This window comes from Mastigoproctus giganteus, chromosome 9 (assembly GCF_048544385.1).
Source record: "Mastigoproctus giganteus isolate SK-2022 chromosome 9, ASM4854438v1, whole genome shotgun sequence".
Lineage (NCBI taxonomy): Eukaryota > Metazoa > Arthropoda > Arachnida > Uropygi > Thelyphonidae > Mastigoproctus > Mastigoproctus giganteus.
This window is the reverse complement of record NC_143583.1, coordinates 28427402-28447379: the sequence shown is the minus strand read 5'-3', so window position 1 is coordinate 28447379 and position 19978 is coordinate 28427402. Positions and strand designations below refer to the sequence as shown.

The 19978-nt window shown below is 36.0% G+C and overlaps 1 protein-coding gene across 1 annotated transcript in view; it reads left to right on the top strand.

The window, feature by feature from the left end:
- Window positions 1–18480, top strand: part of LOC150080123 (cilia- and flagella-associated protein 91-like) — a 61728-nt gene extending 43248 nt beyond the window's left edge. Inside the window, exons 9-11 of the mRNA XM_090380621.1 lie at window positions 5141–5295; window positions 12365–12456; window positions 18287–18480. Coding sequence (XP_090236747.1) covers window positions 5141–5295; window positions 12365–12456; window positions 18287–18480 — 441 coding nt within the window. The remainder of the gene's footprint in view (window positions 1–5140; window positions 5296–12364; window positions 12457–18286) is intronic.
- Window positions 18481–19978: the final 1498 nt, after the last annotated feature.

The window sequence follows — 19978 nt, the reverse complement described above, 5'->3', positions numbered from 1 at the left end:
GGCTAGCTGTTATTCTGCCAGTTTGCTGCTAAATTTAACATAAATTGCATCTATAATTTTAGAGTATTTGAATCTATAATTCAGTAATTTGAATCTAGAAATACTGGCAAATCACAATCAGAAACAGATAGGTATACTTTTACTCTGTATACCTATATTCTATATTCTAATTTAATTAAATTTCATTTGTCATTTGATTCCCGTGGTAATCTGTTCAATAAATACTGTAATATATATATATATATGTGTGTGTGTGTGTGTGTGTAGGCAAATAGATTAGATAAATGTATGGGTAGGGGTGCTGACCTGTCAGGTATAGTAACAATGGAAAAAATTAAAAGTGCCTGAGAAATAAAAGTAGATTACATAAAAATTTTAAATGAAATTATATAAATAGTACTTAATGCTGTAGGTCCTAAGATTTTAACTATGTCATCAAAGGCTGACAGCCAAAACCAAAGGAAACACAGCAATAAGCAAGGCCTCTGTTTCTGTTATGATGTATGCATAGCAGACAAAAAAACGAGCAGATGTATACATCATAGCCGACCTGATAGAGACCAAAAAGAAAAGGAATAATAAAAAATGAAACCAATATAATACTAAAATTAATAAAAAACAAAACCAATATATCAACCAACCAACAAACAAAACCAAACGATATGCCCCTTTACTATTATTTTTTCATTCTTTTTTAGACGTTCTGTTTTATCATTACAACCTATTATTATTATTTATATATATCAAGTAAATTATATTTATAAGGGGATTCTTCAGATTTAAAAACATTTAACTAAATATTAATCAAGTAGTTATTTATATTAAAAAGTAAAATGACATTAATTCCACGTTACATTTGAAATTCCTGCAATTTATGCATCAGTGTTTCAGAAAATTTTCTCTCTCTCTCTCTCTCTCTCTCTCTCTCTCACAGTATTGTAAAATTGGAAACAATAAAAGGGATTAGCACATCGTATGAGTGCAAGTCTGTTTTAATTCAGTTGTAATATGCAGTATAATTCATTTTCTGTACCATTAACCTTTTTTAGTACATATATGGATCTACATTTTGAAGGTTTCTACAAATGATATGCTCTGTTAATATACAGATTGTCTTTAAATTTGTATAGTATTTACTGTTTCATGTCTGTTTCCAACTAATTATAGACACAAATTTTCACAATTTTCACATTGCCATCTACTATGGCAATGTAAAAATTGCTTTGAAAATTGGAAATCTTTTTGTTGATCACAGTTGTCTGATTTTAGCTAACAAAAGCCGAAATTGAAGAACTCCTGCAGAGTTCAGATCCAGCATTTGATAAACCTGAATCAAGAAATATATAAATAGAGACGTGGAGGATATTTTTTAATCAAAATAGTAATGATGGGTTTTATCCGTGAATTTTTTTTTTTTTTTTTTTTTTGTTTTTAATTCTGATTCCTTCTAGCTAATTCTTGCATTTGCATTCCTGCAAATGGAGATGATACAAACTGCTATGTAAACCATTATGTTCAAAATTTCAGAAAACTTGGACAGTTGTGTTTCTAATGTTTCAGAACATTAGAACAAAAAATTTAAAACTGGACAATACTAGTCATTAGGACATCTGATCACAGTCAAATTCACTTTTTGTTAACTGAAAATGAGATAAAAGAACTATATGCAAAAAATGTGTGCCTTTCAGAATTATTGGAATGAAATACAGTCAGATATGTATAACTGCACTAATGCCATACCATGAATATTTGTATTTGTAAATAATATTTTTCTAAATATACTTTATATATTCTAGTGTGATTTTTGTTTTTTGAAGTCCAATAGATCTTATCAAAACTATTGGAATGAGCCGCAGCCTGGAAAATAAGATGCAGGATATTTCAGAGACTGCTGGGAATCATTGGGGTAAAAATAAACACATGGGTTGTGTTGGGTAGCTAAGAAAAAGAACAGGTGCATACTTGCGTGTACACCAATGCTAGGAGTTTAGTAAATAAATTTGATGAATTTGAGGTATTGCTCAAAACATCAAAGGCAGATATTGTGGGGATTTCAGAGACGTGGTGTCACACAGACATAAGGAATGCAGAACTGGAATTTGGGGAGTACAATGTCTACAGAAGGGATAGACAGGATAGGAAGGCAGAAGGGGTTATGCTATTAGTTAAGAAATACATAAAATCCAAGGAAGTGAAGCCAGTCGACATTGCTGGACAGTGCAGTGTCGAGTCAGTTTGGTGTGACGTAAGCATTGGGAGATCAAAATTGAGAGTAGGAGTGTGCTATAGGCCTAATGACTCTGATGAGTATAATAAGAAATTGTACAGGGAAATAGAGTGGGCCAGTAAATCAGAGAGTCTTATAATGGGGGATTTTAATTTCCCAGATATTGACTGGAATTTGGGGGCTGGTCACTCACACACTAGCAAGGCTTTTGTGGATTTATTGGATGACTGTTTTCTACATCAGCATGTTCGGAAGGCAATTAGAGGGAGTAATACTCTTGATTTGATTATCAGTAGTGATTCTTCATGCATTAAGAATCTGCAGATAAATGAACCACTAGGTGGCAGTGATCACAGTGTGCTGAAGTGGGATTTACTCAAAGAGGTAACTACCATTAGGGGTAAAGAGAATTGTTATTGCTTTCGTAAAGGCGACTACGATGGACTGAGACAGTATTTAAATTCTATACAGTGGGACCAACTGATGATGTTACCAACAGCAAATTCAAAATGGGAAGCATTCAAAGAACTTATCTCGGAAGCTACTAGGCTTTACATACCAACTAAGAAATATTGTTCAAGGTTTAGGCCTAAGTGGATGTCAGATGAACTAATGAGATATATGGCAGAGAAGAAAAATGCATGGGATACATACAAATTAACACGTGACACAGAAGCCTATGATAGATACAAGTTGATCTGTAACCAAGTTACAAAGGAGGTTAGGCAGGTGAAGGCAGATTACAAGAAATCTTTGGCAAGGGATGCAAAGAAAAACAGCAAAGAGTTCTTTACTTATGTAAACTCTAGAAGGAAATCAGATTGGTCCACTTGATATCGATGGGTCAACTGTTGATAATCCTGCTCAGGTAGCTAACAAACTAAATGAATATTTTGCATCGACATTCACACATGAGGAGTTATTCAGCGAGGGGAATTCCAGAGGTGTATTCAACTCTGGCAGTAAGCTAGAGAATCTTGTAATAACTGAGAGTAAAGTGGAGGAGAAATTGTTGAAGATAAATACAAGAAAGGAACCTGGGGTGGATGGGATCTATCCAGTTATATTAAAGGAGGCAGCAAAGGAAGTAAGCAAACCCTTAGCCATAATTATGAGAGCTTCCTTGGACTCAGGGGAAGTACCCATGGACTGGAGATGTGCAAATGTGACCTCAATTCACAAAGGAGGATCAAAAGGCAACACAAGTAATTATAGACCTGTTAGTTTAACTTCTGTTCCCGGAAAATTAATGGAGGCACTGGTTAAAGAAGCACTGCAGGATCATCTAGACAAGACTTCAGTTATAGCTCAGACACAGCATGGTTTTGTTAAGGGGAAGTCTTGCCTGACCAATTTGATTGGATACTATGATGCAGTCACAAAAGAACTGGATGCAGGGAATAACTTTGATATTATATACTTGGATTTTAGAAAGGCTTTTGATACTGTTGCACTTGGAAGACTGCTGCACAAATTGGAGCAGTGTGGCATTGGAGGCAAATTGCTGCTATGGATAAAGGGGTGGTTGAGGGGGAGAAGACAGAGAGTGGTAATCAATGGACACTGCTCGTTGTGGACTAATTTTATTAGTGGAGTCCCTCAGGGTTCAGTATTGGGTCCTTTATTGTTTTCTGTATTTATAAATGATATTGATGATGGTATATCAAGCTTAATGTCCAAGTTTGCAGACGATACGAAGGTTGGCAGGGTTGTCAAGGACACTACTGATACTATGCTACTGCAACAGGATCTGGAAAGGTTGAGCAGATGGGCTGAGAGGTGGCAAATGAAGTTTAACATTGACAAATGTAAAGTACTACATATGGGAAACAGCAACCCCAGAGCAATGTATCAAATCTGTGGTACTACATTGACAGTGGTAGAGAATGAAAGGGACCTGGGGGTGGTTGTGCAGGCAGATATGAAGTTTTCTGAGTAGTGCAGATGGGCTGCAAGAGTAGCTCATGGTGTATTGTCGATGATATATAGGAATTTTTCTAGCAGGGATAAGGAGGTGATTATTCCCTTGTATAAGGCAATGGTCAGGCCACACCTAGAGTACTGTATACAGGTCAGGAGACCTCATTTCAAGAAGGATGTAGAGATGCTGGAACGAGTACAGAGAAGGGCAACAAGATTGGTGAATGGAACAAAGGGGTGCTGTTACGAAGAAAGGCTTAAGTTTTGCAAATTACAGTGTCTGGAGACTAGGCACCGGTGAGGTGATCTGATAAAGGTGTATAAAGCCTTGAATGGTTTGAGCATGCTCAATGCTGACGGGATTCTTCCTCTTGCTCAGAAAAATCACCTGAGAGGGCATAAATTCAAATTGAGGAAAGACAGATGTAGGATAGACGTGAGGAAATTTGCCTTTAGCCAGCGGGTGGTTGGTTGGTGGAACAGACTTTCATCCCTTGTTGTGGAAGTTGATAACCTAAATACGTTTAAGGCTCAGCTGGACAGGTATTTCAAACGAACAGAAGGGTGAAGTGGAAGTTGTTATTTTTTATTTATTTATTTTTATTTTATTTTATTGATTTATTTATTTATTTATTTATTTTTTTTTTTTGGCTGATGCTGCATAAGCTTGCTTTCTTGCATCAGATGCCTCTACTAATTCTAATGCTAACAAGGAAAGAAAACAAAAAACAAGGGCAGTAATGGCATGTGTGCAAATGTTATTAACAAGCTGCCATCAGACTTCCCTCTAGGTTAGATTTCACCAGAGGACTGCATGCCGAGGCAGTATATTTGCAGGTATTTTATTGAACCTAACTTGATTTTGTTTAAGGAGAGATTTTTATATTGATATGTATCCTCATGTATTCTCAAGGACTGTGAAATTGCAGTATTTTACACTGGCCTGAACAGCATAAAAATTTAAAACATAACATTTTTTAAAATTTAAATTAGGCTGTTCCTGTACATGAAGAATCTGCAGAAAAATTTTGGGAGAATCTCATTGTGGAATTACTTAGTCCTGATGAAAAAGTAACTGAAGAACAAGACCAGAGGCTGAAAACATTAGCTGACAGCATAGAAGCAAAATCTGAAGAAGCTGTTAGGAGGTAAGCAGTAGCATTTGTGTGCCATTTAATGTTTATAATGTGTATTTATATCCCACTACAGATTTTTTAAGTAGCATACTGTAGTCTTTTAAGATGATAATTTTGTTTGAGTGAACTCCTTGATTACTCTGCACAAACTTATATATGTCAAAACTTCAAAAATACAATTATAATTAATCAAAAGAAAATTAATGATACTAATTACATTAGAAGAGTCGGAACAAATAAGGAAACAATAATAAGTAAACATACTCTATCTGAATGGACCCTGAATACCTTCAAAGATCTGGGAAAAGATAGTGCAGATGTAAATGCTTGCTATGTCCCAGGAACAAATACAGTACAACTGTCCTCCATTACCCTCAACAAGGCTGACCTTACTCAGGACATCAACAGTCTTCCAAAAAAGGCTCCAGTTGGGCCCAATGGCTTCCCCCTCTTTATTATCAAGATCTGTAGCCCTTACATAATTGATCTTCTCCTTCAAGCATATAATAACATCTTGCAAGCTGCCAACGTCCTGCAGATATGGAAGCTGTACTAAACAAAACCTGTTCCTAAAAAGGCACATCCCAAGACTACCAAAGATTACAGGCCCATCTCAGTTAATTGCCACACCCTAAAAATTTTTGAAAAAGCACTCTGAAGTACTTTGGCTCCCACTGCTTTAGGCATTTCCCAGTATACCTTCATTCAACACTTAAGGGAAGATCAACCACAGCCAACCTTCTTGAGACGTTTGGTCAAATACAACATGCTCTGAATAGTGGAGATCAACTAGATGTAATTTTTATGGATATTTCTTCTGCATTTGACATTCTAAAAGCCCTTCTAAAAATCCTGCATCACTATCATATGATCAGGAGCCCCCTTCTTGATACAATTGCAGCTCTTCTCACCAGCAGGCAAACATAAGTTTTGCATGACAATACAGTCCTTTCATACACCCTGAACAGAGGACTCCCTCAGGGTAGAGTCCTTTCTGCTTTACTTTTTTTTTGCTGCCGCCATTGACCCCTATCTGGCACGACATGACAATTTCCTATCATATGCAGACGACCTCAAGATGTTCATTCCTTCCAGTGATGATCGCAATTCACAGTTAATTGCAAATGATGCTACCAGGTAACTTGAAGACTTTGCCTTGTTTCTAAATGACATTGGACTTGCCCCAAACCCGAAAAAGATCGCTCAAATGTCATTCACTATGAAGAGGCTGAAGAATGATAAAGCAGTATTTTCCTCAATGGGCATCCTGTTCAGAGAGTGCAACAATACAAAGACCTTGGTATGATATGGTATGAAAAACTCACCTTTGCCCCTCACCTCGTAGAGGCAAGAAAGAAAACCCTTGGGGCTCTGTGGCGTGTTAAACAGGAACTGACAGGGATTCGAAGTTCTAATCTTGTAACACGCTATGTAGTGAGATGTGTCTCTCCCATCGCCCTTTATGTCTCCCCTGTTTGGTCTTCCACACCAGTTGAAAATCTCAGGAGGTTCCTGACTGTGGAATACTGGATCTTGAGGTGGATTAACCCCGCTACCTAGGAAACACTTTTACCACCTCTAGAAGTACCCTTCAAGCAAATCTAGATTGGGTACCCTGGCAACTGATTCTAATCAAAATGAACATTTCTACCCTCTCAAAACTCATCAGCAAAAAGATAGAAATCCCTAGCATAGCTGAGATTGTCTTTCACCACCAAACTTCTAGCAGACCCCATCGACATAGCCAAACTACAATGCAGCCACCCAGGAACAGGATAAAATCTGTTGACCGGATGTTCCCTTCCAATACCATAGGTATGTTCCTCATCCTCCTGGACATTGACTGTGACCGATTTCATAAAGAAAAGAACTACCAGACTGAGATTGTGCATTGTGTGTGTACACCATCCTGCCCAACACCTACCAGATCGATATTGGTAAAAGTAAGGTCCAGACCAATTAATCATACATCTCAGGAATGCTGTGTACCGGATGTCAGCTGCTGGCCTGTAGTGGTTGCCTCTTGAAAGGAAATGAGTCCATTGTCCAAGTGGGCCCAGATCCCGATACAGAAGCAGACAGAATTCTCAATTTCCATTAAGAACGAAACTCAACACCTTTCCTTCCTGAACAATATATTTCCAGCATAAGCCACACCTTAACTCCTTAGAGATATCTAGTATGAAAGAACCATCTGTGTTTTTTCCCTTGATCCAAGAAATCAGTGAACTCTCCTATCTAAAGTCCAGTTTGTCCAATTCCTTATATTTATGTAAATGTCAAATATCAATTGTACGTATTTCTACAGATCAATACTGTCATTGTTTTTTTTTTATTGTAATTATTTATGTTGGTTCCTTTTTTGCACCCTTCTAGCTTGCATGCTGTTCTAAGAATGTTTGTAAAAAGCAATAAACTGAATAAATAAATAAATAAATACTTCCATATTACCACATTTTGCTTATTGGAGGCTTGAAGTGGTGGAACCCATGTTTAGTCTCCTGAGCTAAGTTCCGGTCAAAACTTTCCCATATCTCTCATACATGCATATGTCCGTTTCGATATTCCCTCTCAGAGAATTGGTAATTTGAAATTTCCTCTCTTTGATCTTCTCTGGCTTAAAATCTCATTACCTCACTGTGTCAAATGCATCTGTTGTCTCTACCGTTCTCCAATCTCCACTATTCACATGGAGCTCTTTGACTTCGTCTCTTTGCAACTTGACTTTCTCCAGTCCAACTTTCCTAACAGTGAGGTAATTTTCCTTGGTGATTTTGACGTTCACAACTCCAGCTGATTTCCGTTTTCTAGTCACACCAACCCAGCTGGTCGAGATGCTGAAGCTTTTGCAATTTCTAATGACCTTGCACAGATTGTTCATTTACCTACAAGAATACCAGACAATCCTAACCATACAGGCAACACGTGTGATCTTTTTCCCACAAACAGCCCTTCTAAGTACACGGTCAAAGTGAGTGGTCCTTTAGGTATCTCAGATCACAACTTGGTGATTGTCTCTTCTCCAATGGAGCCTTTATCTCACGGCTATTCCCAACTTCGTATTGTTTGGCATTACAAGAATGCAAAATGGGATGACCTGCGAAATTTCTTTTCTTCTTTTCCTTGGTCGGACTACTGTTTCAAAACTTCTGATGTCAACATTTGCTCAGATCGTGTCAGTGAAATTATTCTTGCAGGAATGGAATCCTTTATTCCACACTCCACTCTAAAATCTTGTCCTTTATCTAAACCTTGGTTTTCCAATAAATGTGCTAAGGCTGTTCAAGAGAAGAATGTTGCATATCTTAATTGTCTTATTTCCAATTCTTCAGTTTCATTTTCTGCCTACACCAAAGCTCGCAGCAATTGTAAAGCAGTCATTAATCAGTTCAAACTAGATTTTGAACAGGCTAAGAGTAGAAAACTTGCTTCTTGCCCTAACGGTAGCCGAGCATTCTGGTCTCTTGCCAAAGCTATTGTCCACAAATTCTGCCCACCTCTGTCAAAACCAGATGGTTCTGTTGTCACTTCAGCCAAGGATAAAGCTGACCTCTTAGCATCCCATTTCTCTTCTAACTCATGTATTATTGATCTTGGTAAAGCACCTTCCACCATTCCCAACACGCTCCATTCAATGCCTCCTGTAGTCTTCCGTCAAAAGGATGTCAGAAGGATTTTGACGAATATTTGATGCTAAGAAAGCTCCAGGTACTGATGGTATTTCTCCACTTGTTCTCAAAACATGTGCTCCTGAACTTACTCCTGTTCTTTGCCACCTTTTTTTCACTTTCTTATTCCAAAGGTGTTTTTCCTTCTGCTTGGAAATTTGCTCATATCCAGCCAGTTCCTAAAAAGGGTGACAAATCTCTCCCATCCAATTATCATCCCATTGCAGTTACTTTTACTCTTTCTAAAGTAATGGAGAAATCAATTAACCACCAACTCTTAAACTACCTATAAACCTTCTGTCTGATCAACGATCGCCAGTATTGATTCCGTCAGTGTTGATCCACTGGTGATATTCTGGCATATGTTACCCATTTATGGACAAATTCAATGGAAAAGTTTGGTGAAACACAAGCAATTGCTTTTGACATCTCAAAGGCTTTCGATCACGTTTGGCTAAACAAGCTTCCATCTTATGGTTTGCCCACTGTTTTTTGTAATTTGTTATCCAGTTTTCTCTCTGATTGCTCACTGAGGGTGATGGTAGATGGCTCTCTGTCTTCTAACTTTTCCACTAATGCTGTTGTCCTCCAAGGTTCAGTTCTTTCCCCCCCCCCTCTTTTCCTCTTGTATATCAATGACCTTCTTCCATTGACTGGAAATCCTGTCCATAGTTTTGCCGATGTAATACATTGCATTCCACTTTCCATTTTGGAAAACCTTGCCCTGCTCAATGAGCTTCTACTTCTTGAATATCCACTACCAGTTCGTTAAATGCCGATCTCCAGATAATTCTCCAGTGGGGCAAAGACAACTTAGTTGATTTCAATCCTTCTAAAACTCAGTCTTGTTTTATATCTCGCAAAAAGGATTCTTCTGTTCCTATGCTTATCTTTGGTGACACTCCGATTTCTAGGCAAAATGATATATCTCTTTTAGGGATCACTCTCACTTCTAATCTCTCTTGGCACATGCACATTACAAATATTACTTCCTCTGCATCTAAAAAACTTGGTTTTCTCTTTCGCTCTCGGCGTTACTTTTCTTCCAAACAGCTGTTCACTCTGTACAAATCGCAAATCCGCCCTACCATGGAATATTGTTCTCACATCTGGGGCAATCCCTACAAAACCTCTCTCAGGCTTCTAGATTCCATTCAGAAGAGGGCAGTTAGGTGAATTAATGATTCCTCTCTAACAGTCTCTCCACTCTCTGTCTCATAGATGTACTTTTTCTGCTGCATGCGTTTTCTACAGATACTTCCATGGGCACTTTTCTTCTGAATTGGCTTCTATAATTCCTGCTCTCTCTTTCAAAACAGTCTGAATACGTGCTGCCACCACCAGCCAACATCCATTTACTGTCTAACTTCAAACTCACAGAACCAACTTTTCATCTTCCTTGTTTATTCATTTAACTTCCGTTTTCTGGGGCAACCTTCCTTCATACGTATTTCCTGAAAATTACAGTCTACAGAAGTTCAAGTCTAATGTCAACAAATATTTTCTTTTGTCTTCTCAACCTCCAACCCAAGCACGGTACTAAGTACTATAGGTTCTAATACCTCTCGTGTTTGGGGTTTTCATAATAAAAAAAAAAAAAAAAAAATTTGTGGCTTAGAAAACGTATATTAATTTCAGAATGAGATTTGAAGGATATGGTAATAAATACAGGAACAGCTAATATAATAATCAATTACACTCTACTGCATTGTGGAATCATAATATAGAACATTAATAACTGTACATTATAATATCCCTAAATTTAGAACGGTATGGTTCCTTCATCTGTGGATAAAATAATTAAAATATTTTTAAAAATTTACATAATTTAGCATTCTTTGATATTTTGCATTCTGCTAGAATACAAATAAATTATCAAGAGTGAGCAAACAAGAGGAAAAGGTGGTCATTTGGCTTATTATCATTTTTGGCTGTGATGTGTTGATTTGCAGACTGCTGTTCCATTTGGGTCTTCATATTGTACTGTTTTCAGTTCAGTCTTAGACGACTGGTGATTTTCTTGACTACTGTTTTGGATAATGCTATTGTGGCTCCTTCAGGTGGCTGGGTGTCCATTGTAGGATATATCTTACTTGTTGTGAAAGAGGGTTATCTATGAAGGGGAGGTGATCAGCCTACCAGTAGTCCTGTTTGGACGTGGAACACCTTTGAAAATCAAACTCCTCCCCCTCCTTTTTTTTGATTCAGCATATTGGGGTTGGAGGTTTAGGAAGCATGGTCTTCGGAGACATTTTTTAAAGTAAGACTTTATCAGTAAGTAAAGCTGTATTCCATGTAAGTTGAAGTCTCACAATAAAACTTTGTTATTATGTTTTCATGTACATAGATTAATATATTTGCCTAAAAACATGCATATTTTTACATTAAGTTATAACTACCCTGTACTTTAAAATTGTACACTTTGCAGTGCCACATATTATTTTAACAATATAAAGAATACAGTTATGAAAAAAAAAATTGATTGCAACATTGCAGGAGCACCAATATGTTGACAACAACAACATCAAGACAACGCTTTGACCAACAGCATTGCAGGAGTACCAACAGCCATCTTCATTAGCTAAAAGTGTTACAACAGTAATAGATCTCACTTTTTTACAGTCATACTTCTTGAATTGTAACAATTCAGATCGAAAGTCAAAACAGTAATGAAGGAATTCTATGATTCACATAGTCATCACTTTAATAGAAATTTTTTATTTTATTTTTAACTTTTGTTTTAGTTATGAAAATTCACTAATGCACCTGCTTGATGATTAAAATATATTAACTTATAGTGATAATTTTTTGATTGATACCTATTGCCATTCTAAATGACTGCCATTTATGACAGTTTATATTTAATGTTATCTTATCTCTTAATACTGGCTGGCTTTACTTACAATCTTTTTTTGACCTGGGATTGAGAACCACAGGATTGAGTCAGCCTGGTTGGGGAGAGCAGAGAAATTTTTGCACTTTCTTCTCACATTTTGCAATTTCTTCTCACTTCTGAACTTCTGTTGAAGGTTGCTTGACAAAAATATCTGGTTTTCCTTCAGTCAAATCAAGGAAAAGTTCTAAAAGTCAGATGGTTCCCCCTTCAAGTGGATTTAAAACCCAATGCTGCATATTTGCATCATAACACTTACTGTATTTAAATTTATGTTAACTTATCCCCAACTTAAATGTCATTATGCTTTCATTGTATATCCCTCCATTCTTTAGCATCTGAAGTTCATAATATATTGGGGAACAGTGAGACAGCAATCAAGTCACAACGTGTCCCAGTTTATTATGAACTTTAGATATAAGCTTTAATGATGTTTCACTGATATGAAATACTCTGCTGAACATTATTTTTAAAATATTAATAGACATTATTACTTACATAATAATAATTTTGGAAACAGGCAACGCTTCCTGCAAAATGAAGAAATAATGTCTGAACTACTCTATGGTTATTTACTTCCTGAAGCCTCACAGCAAACATTAAGAGACAGAAGTAAGTTTTACTTTCATTTTTGTATATGTGAAGAGAAATTGAGAGAGTTGTCTTTTATTAATAAAACAAAACTGATATTTATGAGTATGTCACAGGGAAACACAAAAGCTGGATAAAAATAATATATTTATATTCCACTTTTTATTTCATGTCTATACCAGTTACTGTTCTAATGTAGATACTGTATTCAGTATATTCAAATCCAAAGGTAATTTGCATCATTTGATATAAAAATTTCAAGACAGGAAACACTGTGCCATACTGTGAGGAAATTCCATTTTCCCACCGTATGTGTTGGGAGGGTTGTCTTTGTAGCTGTATGGTGTATATTCTGTGCATATCCCATGGAAAACTTATACCTGCAAATTAAGGTGGGAAAGGCAATGGTAGACATATAGAAGTCACCCACAAAGGAAATTCTCACTTATCTCTTACATAGCATGAGTGAATATTATCATTCATCTGCTAAACAAAAGTTTTCTTAAGGATTCATTTTAGTGGAATGCTTTGCACTAATTCTGAAGGTAAACTGCAAGATGTTAAGCTGGAGCCACCAATGCAGATTTGAAGGAACACCACGTTAAAGGCCCGATGCTTCTAGTTAATATTGTGGAAATACTCTTTTTATGTTTTTTTTTGGGGGGGGGGAGAATAAATGTAGGTAATGAATCCCTCCTCCATAGGATAGGACAAGAGTGTGAATATAGCTGCTATTTATGAGCAGAACTCAACAAAGTTAAATCACCATAGTAGCTAGTATTTTACAAGTCAGCATAGTGGATGTGTGGTTTAATTGCCAACATCAAAATAATATTTACAAATATTTACTTTTTGTTTATATTAAATGAAGAAATGTTTTGTTTTACAATTTCTGTGGTCTGTATATCTTAGTATATGCAACATAATGCAAAAAAAAGCAGATCTTATGCAATTCAACTGAAAATTCTTAACTTGGCTCCCAATGTTGTATCAGCATTAGTAGTGGCAAATGATGGAAAGCAAGCTTATAAAGCAGTCAAAAAAAAAAAACAAAAAAAAAAAAAAACCCACCCACCTGACCCATCCATTCCCTCCAAAAATGGTACATATATTCACTCTGATATTCCCTGTCAGAAACAGTAATTGGGATCTCCTCTTTTCAGTCTTCTCTGGCTTAAAATCTCTCTACCACATTTTGTCAAATTCATCTGTTTTTTTTCCAACTCCACTAATCACTTGAAACTCTTTGACTTCCTCTCTCTGAAACTTGACTTTCCCCAGTCCAACTTTCCTAACAGTGAAATAATTTTCCTTGGTGATTTTCCTTGGTGTTCACAACTCCAGCTAGCTTCCATTTTTTAGTGACACAGACTCAGCTGGTCAAGATGCTGAAGCTTTTGCAATTACTAATGACCTTGCACAGGTTGTTCATTTACCTACCAGAATACCAAACAATCCTAACCATGCACCAGCATGCTTGATCTTTTTTTCACAAACAGCCCTTCTAAGTACACAGTCAAGGTGAGTGGTCCTCTAGGCACCTCAGATTGCAACTTAGTGACAGTCTCTTCTCCAATGGAGCCTTTCTCTCATGCCCATTCCCAACCTCACGTTGTTTGGTATTACAACAATGCAAAATGTCATCATCTGTGAGATTTATTTTCTTCTTTTCCTTGGTTGGATTACTGTTTCAAAATTTGTGAAATTTGTGATGTCAACATTTGCTCAGATTATGTCTGAAATTATTCTTGTAGTGATGGAATCCTTTATTCCACACTCCATTTTAAAATCTTGTCCTTTATCTATACCTTGATTTTCCAATAAAAGTGCTAAGGCTGTTCAAGAGAAGAATGTTGCAATTGGCTTGTATCCAAATCTCCAGGTTCATTTTCTGCATACACCAAAGCTTGCAACAATTGTAAAGCAGTTATTAATTAGTCCAAACTATATTTCAAACAAGCTTACAGTAAAAAACTTGCTTTGTGTCCAAATGCTCAACTGCTGTTTGGCAGTTGAGCATTCTGGTCTCTTGGCAAAGCTATTGACCGCAACTTTATTCCCACCTCTGTCAAAACCAGATGGTTCTATTGCCATTCCAGTCAAAGATAAAGCTGACCTGCTAGCATTCAACTTTTCTTCATGGATCATGTGTTAATTTATATGCATCCCATGCATTTTTCTTCTCTTCCACGTATCTCATTAGATCATCTGACATCCATCTAAGTTTAAGCCTTGAACAGTATTTCTTAGTTCATATGAAAAGTTTAGTGGCTTCTATGATTATTTTCGTGAATGTTTCTCATTTAGATGATGTTGTTAATGCTAAATTAACAACATCATTAGTTGTTACCAACTAATGGTAACATCATTAGTTGGTTCCACTCTATAGTATTTCAAAATTGTCTTACACCTCTGTAGTCTCCTTTGTGAAATTTAAAGATGTAGCTGGTAGTTACATCTCTGTAAATCCCACATCAATACACTATGGTCACTGCCAACAAGTGATTCATTTATTTGCAGATTCTTAATGCATGAAGAATCACTGCTCATAATCAGATCATGAATATTGCTCTCTTGTTGCCTCTCTTACATGCTGCTGTAGAAAATCATCCAATAAATTCAGAAAGATTTTGCTAGTGTTTGAGTGACAAACTTTCAAGTTTCAATCAATATCTGGAAAGTTATTTTTCATAAAATCCCCATTACAAGAAATTCTGATTTACCAGCCCAATCTATTTCTCTGTATCATTGTTCTAATCAGTCATCAGGTCCATAACACACTTCCACTCTCATTTTTATTTTCCCAATGCTTATGTTACACCAAGCTGACTCAACATTGTACTTGACCACCCATGTCAACTGGATTCACTGCCTAAGCTTTTATGTGCTTAAGAGCATAACTCTGTCTCCTATCCTGTCTGTCCTTCTGTATACATTTTACTCCCCATAATCAAATTCTGTATTCCTTATATCTCAGTGACACCATGTCTCTGATATCCACACGTCTGCATTTGATAACTTGATCAGCACTTCAACAAATTTATTTACTTTGTTCCTAGTATTGTTTTACATGCAAGTATATATGCACCTGTTCTTACTCTTAGTTACCCTGTCACAACACACGTATTTCCTTGTTTCAGTATTACCCACAGCAGGCCTTGAAACCCGTTTATACTCTTTACACGCTGCTACATGCTCCAATAGAAGTGGTGCAAGAATCACTTTCACCTCTGCCTGTGGCTATTGTTAGTCTGTGTATTTTCCCTAAGCTATCACTTTTCCCAACCCACCTAATACTGTCTCGATAACATCAACAAATTTTCTTGCACTCTTTCTATTTAAATATAACCCATCCCTGTAGAACCAGTCCCTTGTGTTAACAAACACAAACCATGCTGTGTAAAATTCTACCCACGAGCCATGCATAGTCACTTCAGGGCTGAATTGATTTGCAATTCTCTCGTCTTGTACTGACTCCTATTGTTTCTGGGCAGAATTGCAGACAGTTTCAAATTTAACCATAACTCATGATTTTTTCTCAACATTGCCAGGTACTTGTTAAAAGTCCTCAGATCTCCTACTCTTAATGTCATTAGTGCCAACGTGTACAACAGTATCACAATTTGTGCCCTTCAAAGATTATATTTGAAGCTTTTGCCCTTGGCAGACATACCATGGTATATTTTTGCATGATATATTTTATATATCATGCAATATCATACATGATAGTATATAGTATACATGATATATCATACATGATAGTATATTTTTGCATGATATATTTCCTGTTTCCCTGACAATAACTACTTCCTGTGGGACATTCTGCCTTGGGAATTACCTGTGTAGCTTGATAAGTAAATGCAAGCTCTGGCACTGAGGTGGTCAGCTGAAAGCTTGACGGGTCCTCCAATTTAATTCCTTCAAGGGCATCCATCCTTTACTTCAAACTTTCAAAATTGCCCATCAGAATGCTGAACTGATGCCTCATATCCATATACTCTTTACGTCGAACTTGCACAAATACACCCTTGGCTGTACCATATCCCATTCCGGATAGATCTGCAAACATTAAACAAATAGTATGTTTTGTACGGTTGATTCAGAGGGCACCTGTTCCCCCCCCCCCCACACACACACAGTTCTCTCCTGAGCCACAGCACTCCTGCAACTTTGAGCCTTTGCTTTGTGGTCTGAGGCATGATTTCCATTCAAATTCAGTTTAATTGAGAATATTACACTAAACTAATATTCTTAAATGCAGTTCAAACTACAGTTATGCAACAATAATATATATTACACTGTTGAATTTACATTATTAAATATACATATTACATTACTGAGTTCACTCTGTATGTATTATGCTATAACCCTTACTCTTGTAAAGTTATAAGTTAATTATAATATATAATAAAATTATCTATTAATGCCAATTTCTGTTATTCCAAGTTTCCAGATACCTATTTAACTAGAATTCCCCTACTGCATTATCCCATGTGGAAGTCACCACGGGTAACTTCCACATCACTGATAGGTACAATATGGTGAGTATGGGCTTGGCACACCCAGGGTCCTGAGCTGGATATCATCATTCTTCTCTTTCTTGATGATTCCCTTCTACTTCTCTCTCTCTCTCTCTCTCAGGATAATTCAGAAAATTTTTTTTTTTTTTTTTTTTTTGGCTGGTGCAGCATAAGCCTCAGGCTTCTTTGCACCATATAGCTAATAATAATAATAATAAATAATATGGTATAAGCAGCTCTTGCACCATCAAGTTATGAGATTCCTGCAAAATCATCGATACAAAAGTCAACTTACAAAATCTGTAGCTAAAGTTAAAAATAAACTAACAAATGTGATGTACTGTAAAGCTATTTAATAGAATACAATTTAATATGCTAATTAGGTCAATAAAACAACAATTTCAAAAACTTATTCATTCCCAGGAACTCAGAATTCTTCAACTTCACAGTTCAGACTCTCAAACCAGTTGTACAATGTGTGACAGAAAAAAAAAAAAAAATTCTTTTGTTTATCAGTGTAATGTAACTAACAGATTCTCAGCTTTTAAGGGGAGTAGAATTGTTATTCATTTAGCAACTACTGATATTTCAGCATGGTATTATATTTATCCAACAAATCACAAATTGATGATTTGTTGGATAAATATAATACCATGCTGAAAAAATGTTCGTTAGGTCAGAATGTGTATGTCTTCAGTTTGCCCAGACACGATAGACGGGACTATATGCTGAAATCTTGAATTAATTCACGATTTGAGAAAATCTATAAAATTTTTTTGGAGGAGTGGGACTTTTTATCAGTGTGGTTCACACTTATAAGTAGAAAGAACCTATCTTGTAGAGATGGAATACATTTGCATAAAGTTTGTGCAAGGGTTTTAGTACCAACCTTAAAGATTAAAGGAAACTGCTGGTTTTGTGGGGACGGGCAATATAAATATGAGTTTATCTGAATGAGTTAAAGTAACACTAGCACACAGTTCTTGTTTGTTGTCACATCTGATATTGGCAAGATATGCTGAGGGTAGCCGTGTGCCAAACAAATGGGAAGCTAATACTAGAGAAACAAGCTTAAATAGCTTCAAGGGATATGTCAGGGTAGTAAACTATAAAAGAACACTTAAACTGTCTTCAGTAATGTCAAGAGTGTTGTAAATGAGCGAATTTGAATTACAGAAAGAATTTTGCAGCCAGTCTGTACACAAAATCCAGCCATATGACACAAGGTGACATTATGATACAAGGTGACACAGGTATGCAGTTGTCCAAGTGGACAGTTGTTTGCATTTTTTAACAATACCCTGTAACAGTAAGTCTTCTTCTATTTCCAGATAATTCACACCAGCAAGAACTGCGAAGATCAGCTCGAGAAATTATCCATACGTTTGAAACTGAAGAAAGCGAAACCACTTCAGATATTACTACTTCACCTTCTGAGAATATCCAGCCTAGTTCTTCCCAGATAGCAGTGACTATTCCTTTTGAAGATGTAGAAGAAAAAAGTGAAAGTTCATATTCTGCCTAAAATATCTTATTAAAGTTCATCTTAATCAAAGATTAGAATAATGATCAAATTCTGAAAATCCTTCCCACCTCAGATATAAACAGGAGAATGTCCAGATAAATTTTCACATCTATTTTTCAAACACTTTAATTGATTGCAATATATTTAAATATGTATTTTGTATCATTGTTATATAACCTTTTTTTTGATAGTATGAATAATTTTGTGCATTTAATAAAAAATTTAACTTAAGACACTGGAAGATACTCCATACTATTTCATTTTTCATTAATTTAAAAATATTCAAATTTCCCAGACTACAAAAAGGACTTGTGCTGTACTTAAAACTTCAAGACAAATATTTTTAACTAATCTGCAGCCACAGTCTGCTTTATAACAAGTGGTCACTAATATGTTGGACACATAATTTTAGAAATTTTTTTGTTTGGTTAGCGCAACTCATAAGTGCTATAAGAATAAAATATTCTTAATGGCAGGCTTTTTTTTATATTTTATCATTTAGTATCAAAGCCTTAAATCTAATATACAAAGGATGTGTGGAGGGTAATAACATTGACAACGCTGCTTGATTGATAGGTGCATCTGCGTGGTTCATAGCTATTTTATGAAACCAGATTGATACATTTCAAGACAAAATATTTCACATAAAATTCTATCTGTAATAGAATTTTATCTGAAACTCAGGAAAAATTGATATAGATATGTTAACAGAAAGTCAATATCTCAAAAGTAATGATCAAACAACAGTGCTGACAGGGGCACTCTGAAGTAGGAAAAAACCATGTAGGGGCTCAAGCACTGCTGTTAAAGATATGACTATTGAGAAAGCCAATTGGCAAATAAGGACAAAAGATTCTTGTTAGGGAATTTATCTGCCAGTTTAAATTTGTCATTTAAAGAGGTCAAAAAATTGTGATGGTGGGATTAAATGTGAACCAAGAGTGTACAAGATGGATTCCTTGGTGATGACCAGAAACTAATGCAAGTAGAAGTGGATCTGTGTCAATTTGCACGACAGTTTGCTGTATGCAACATTTCAAAGTATGACAGTTCTGTGTATGAGACAATTTGGTGAATGACATTTTGCCATACGTGACAATTTGGTTTGCACAATGGTGTTTCACTCAGGGATCAGAAATTAAAATCAAGGTGAAATAAAATGGTGATTTAGAAAGGAGAAATGCAGAAATTTAGAAAATATATTTTTTATCATTTGTATAAAAGGATTCATGCCATTGGAAAGTATATACCTATTTCAGCATAGCTCCATCCATATTGTAACACCTTTAATCCAGATAAGATTATTTTTTACTTAGGGATTCTAACTCCAATTCCTACCCCTTCACAATCTCCAGGGGAACTTAGCTGCCTACTCTTAACCAATCCACAGTACTAACTTACTACTAAATTCTTTCAATAAAAACTATTGCATGGTTTGCAATTGTTCTGATCCAATTACATTTTTTCTAATAGTTTCTAAATACATATAAACAGGTTC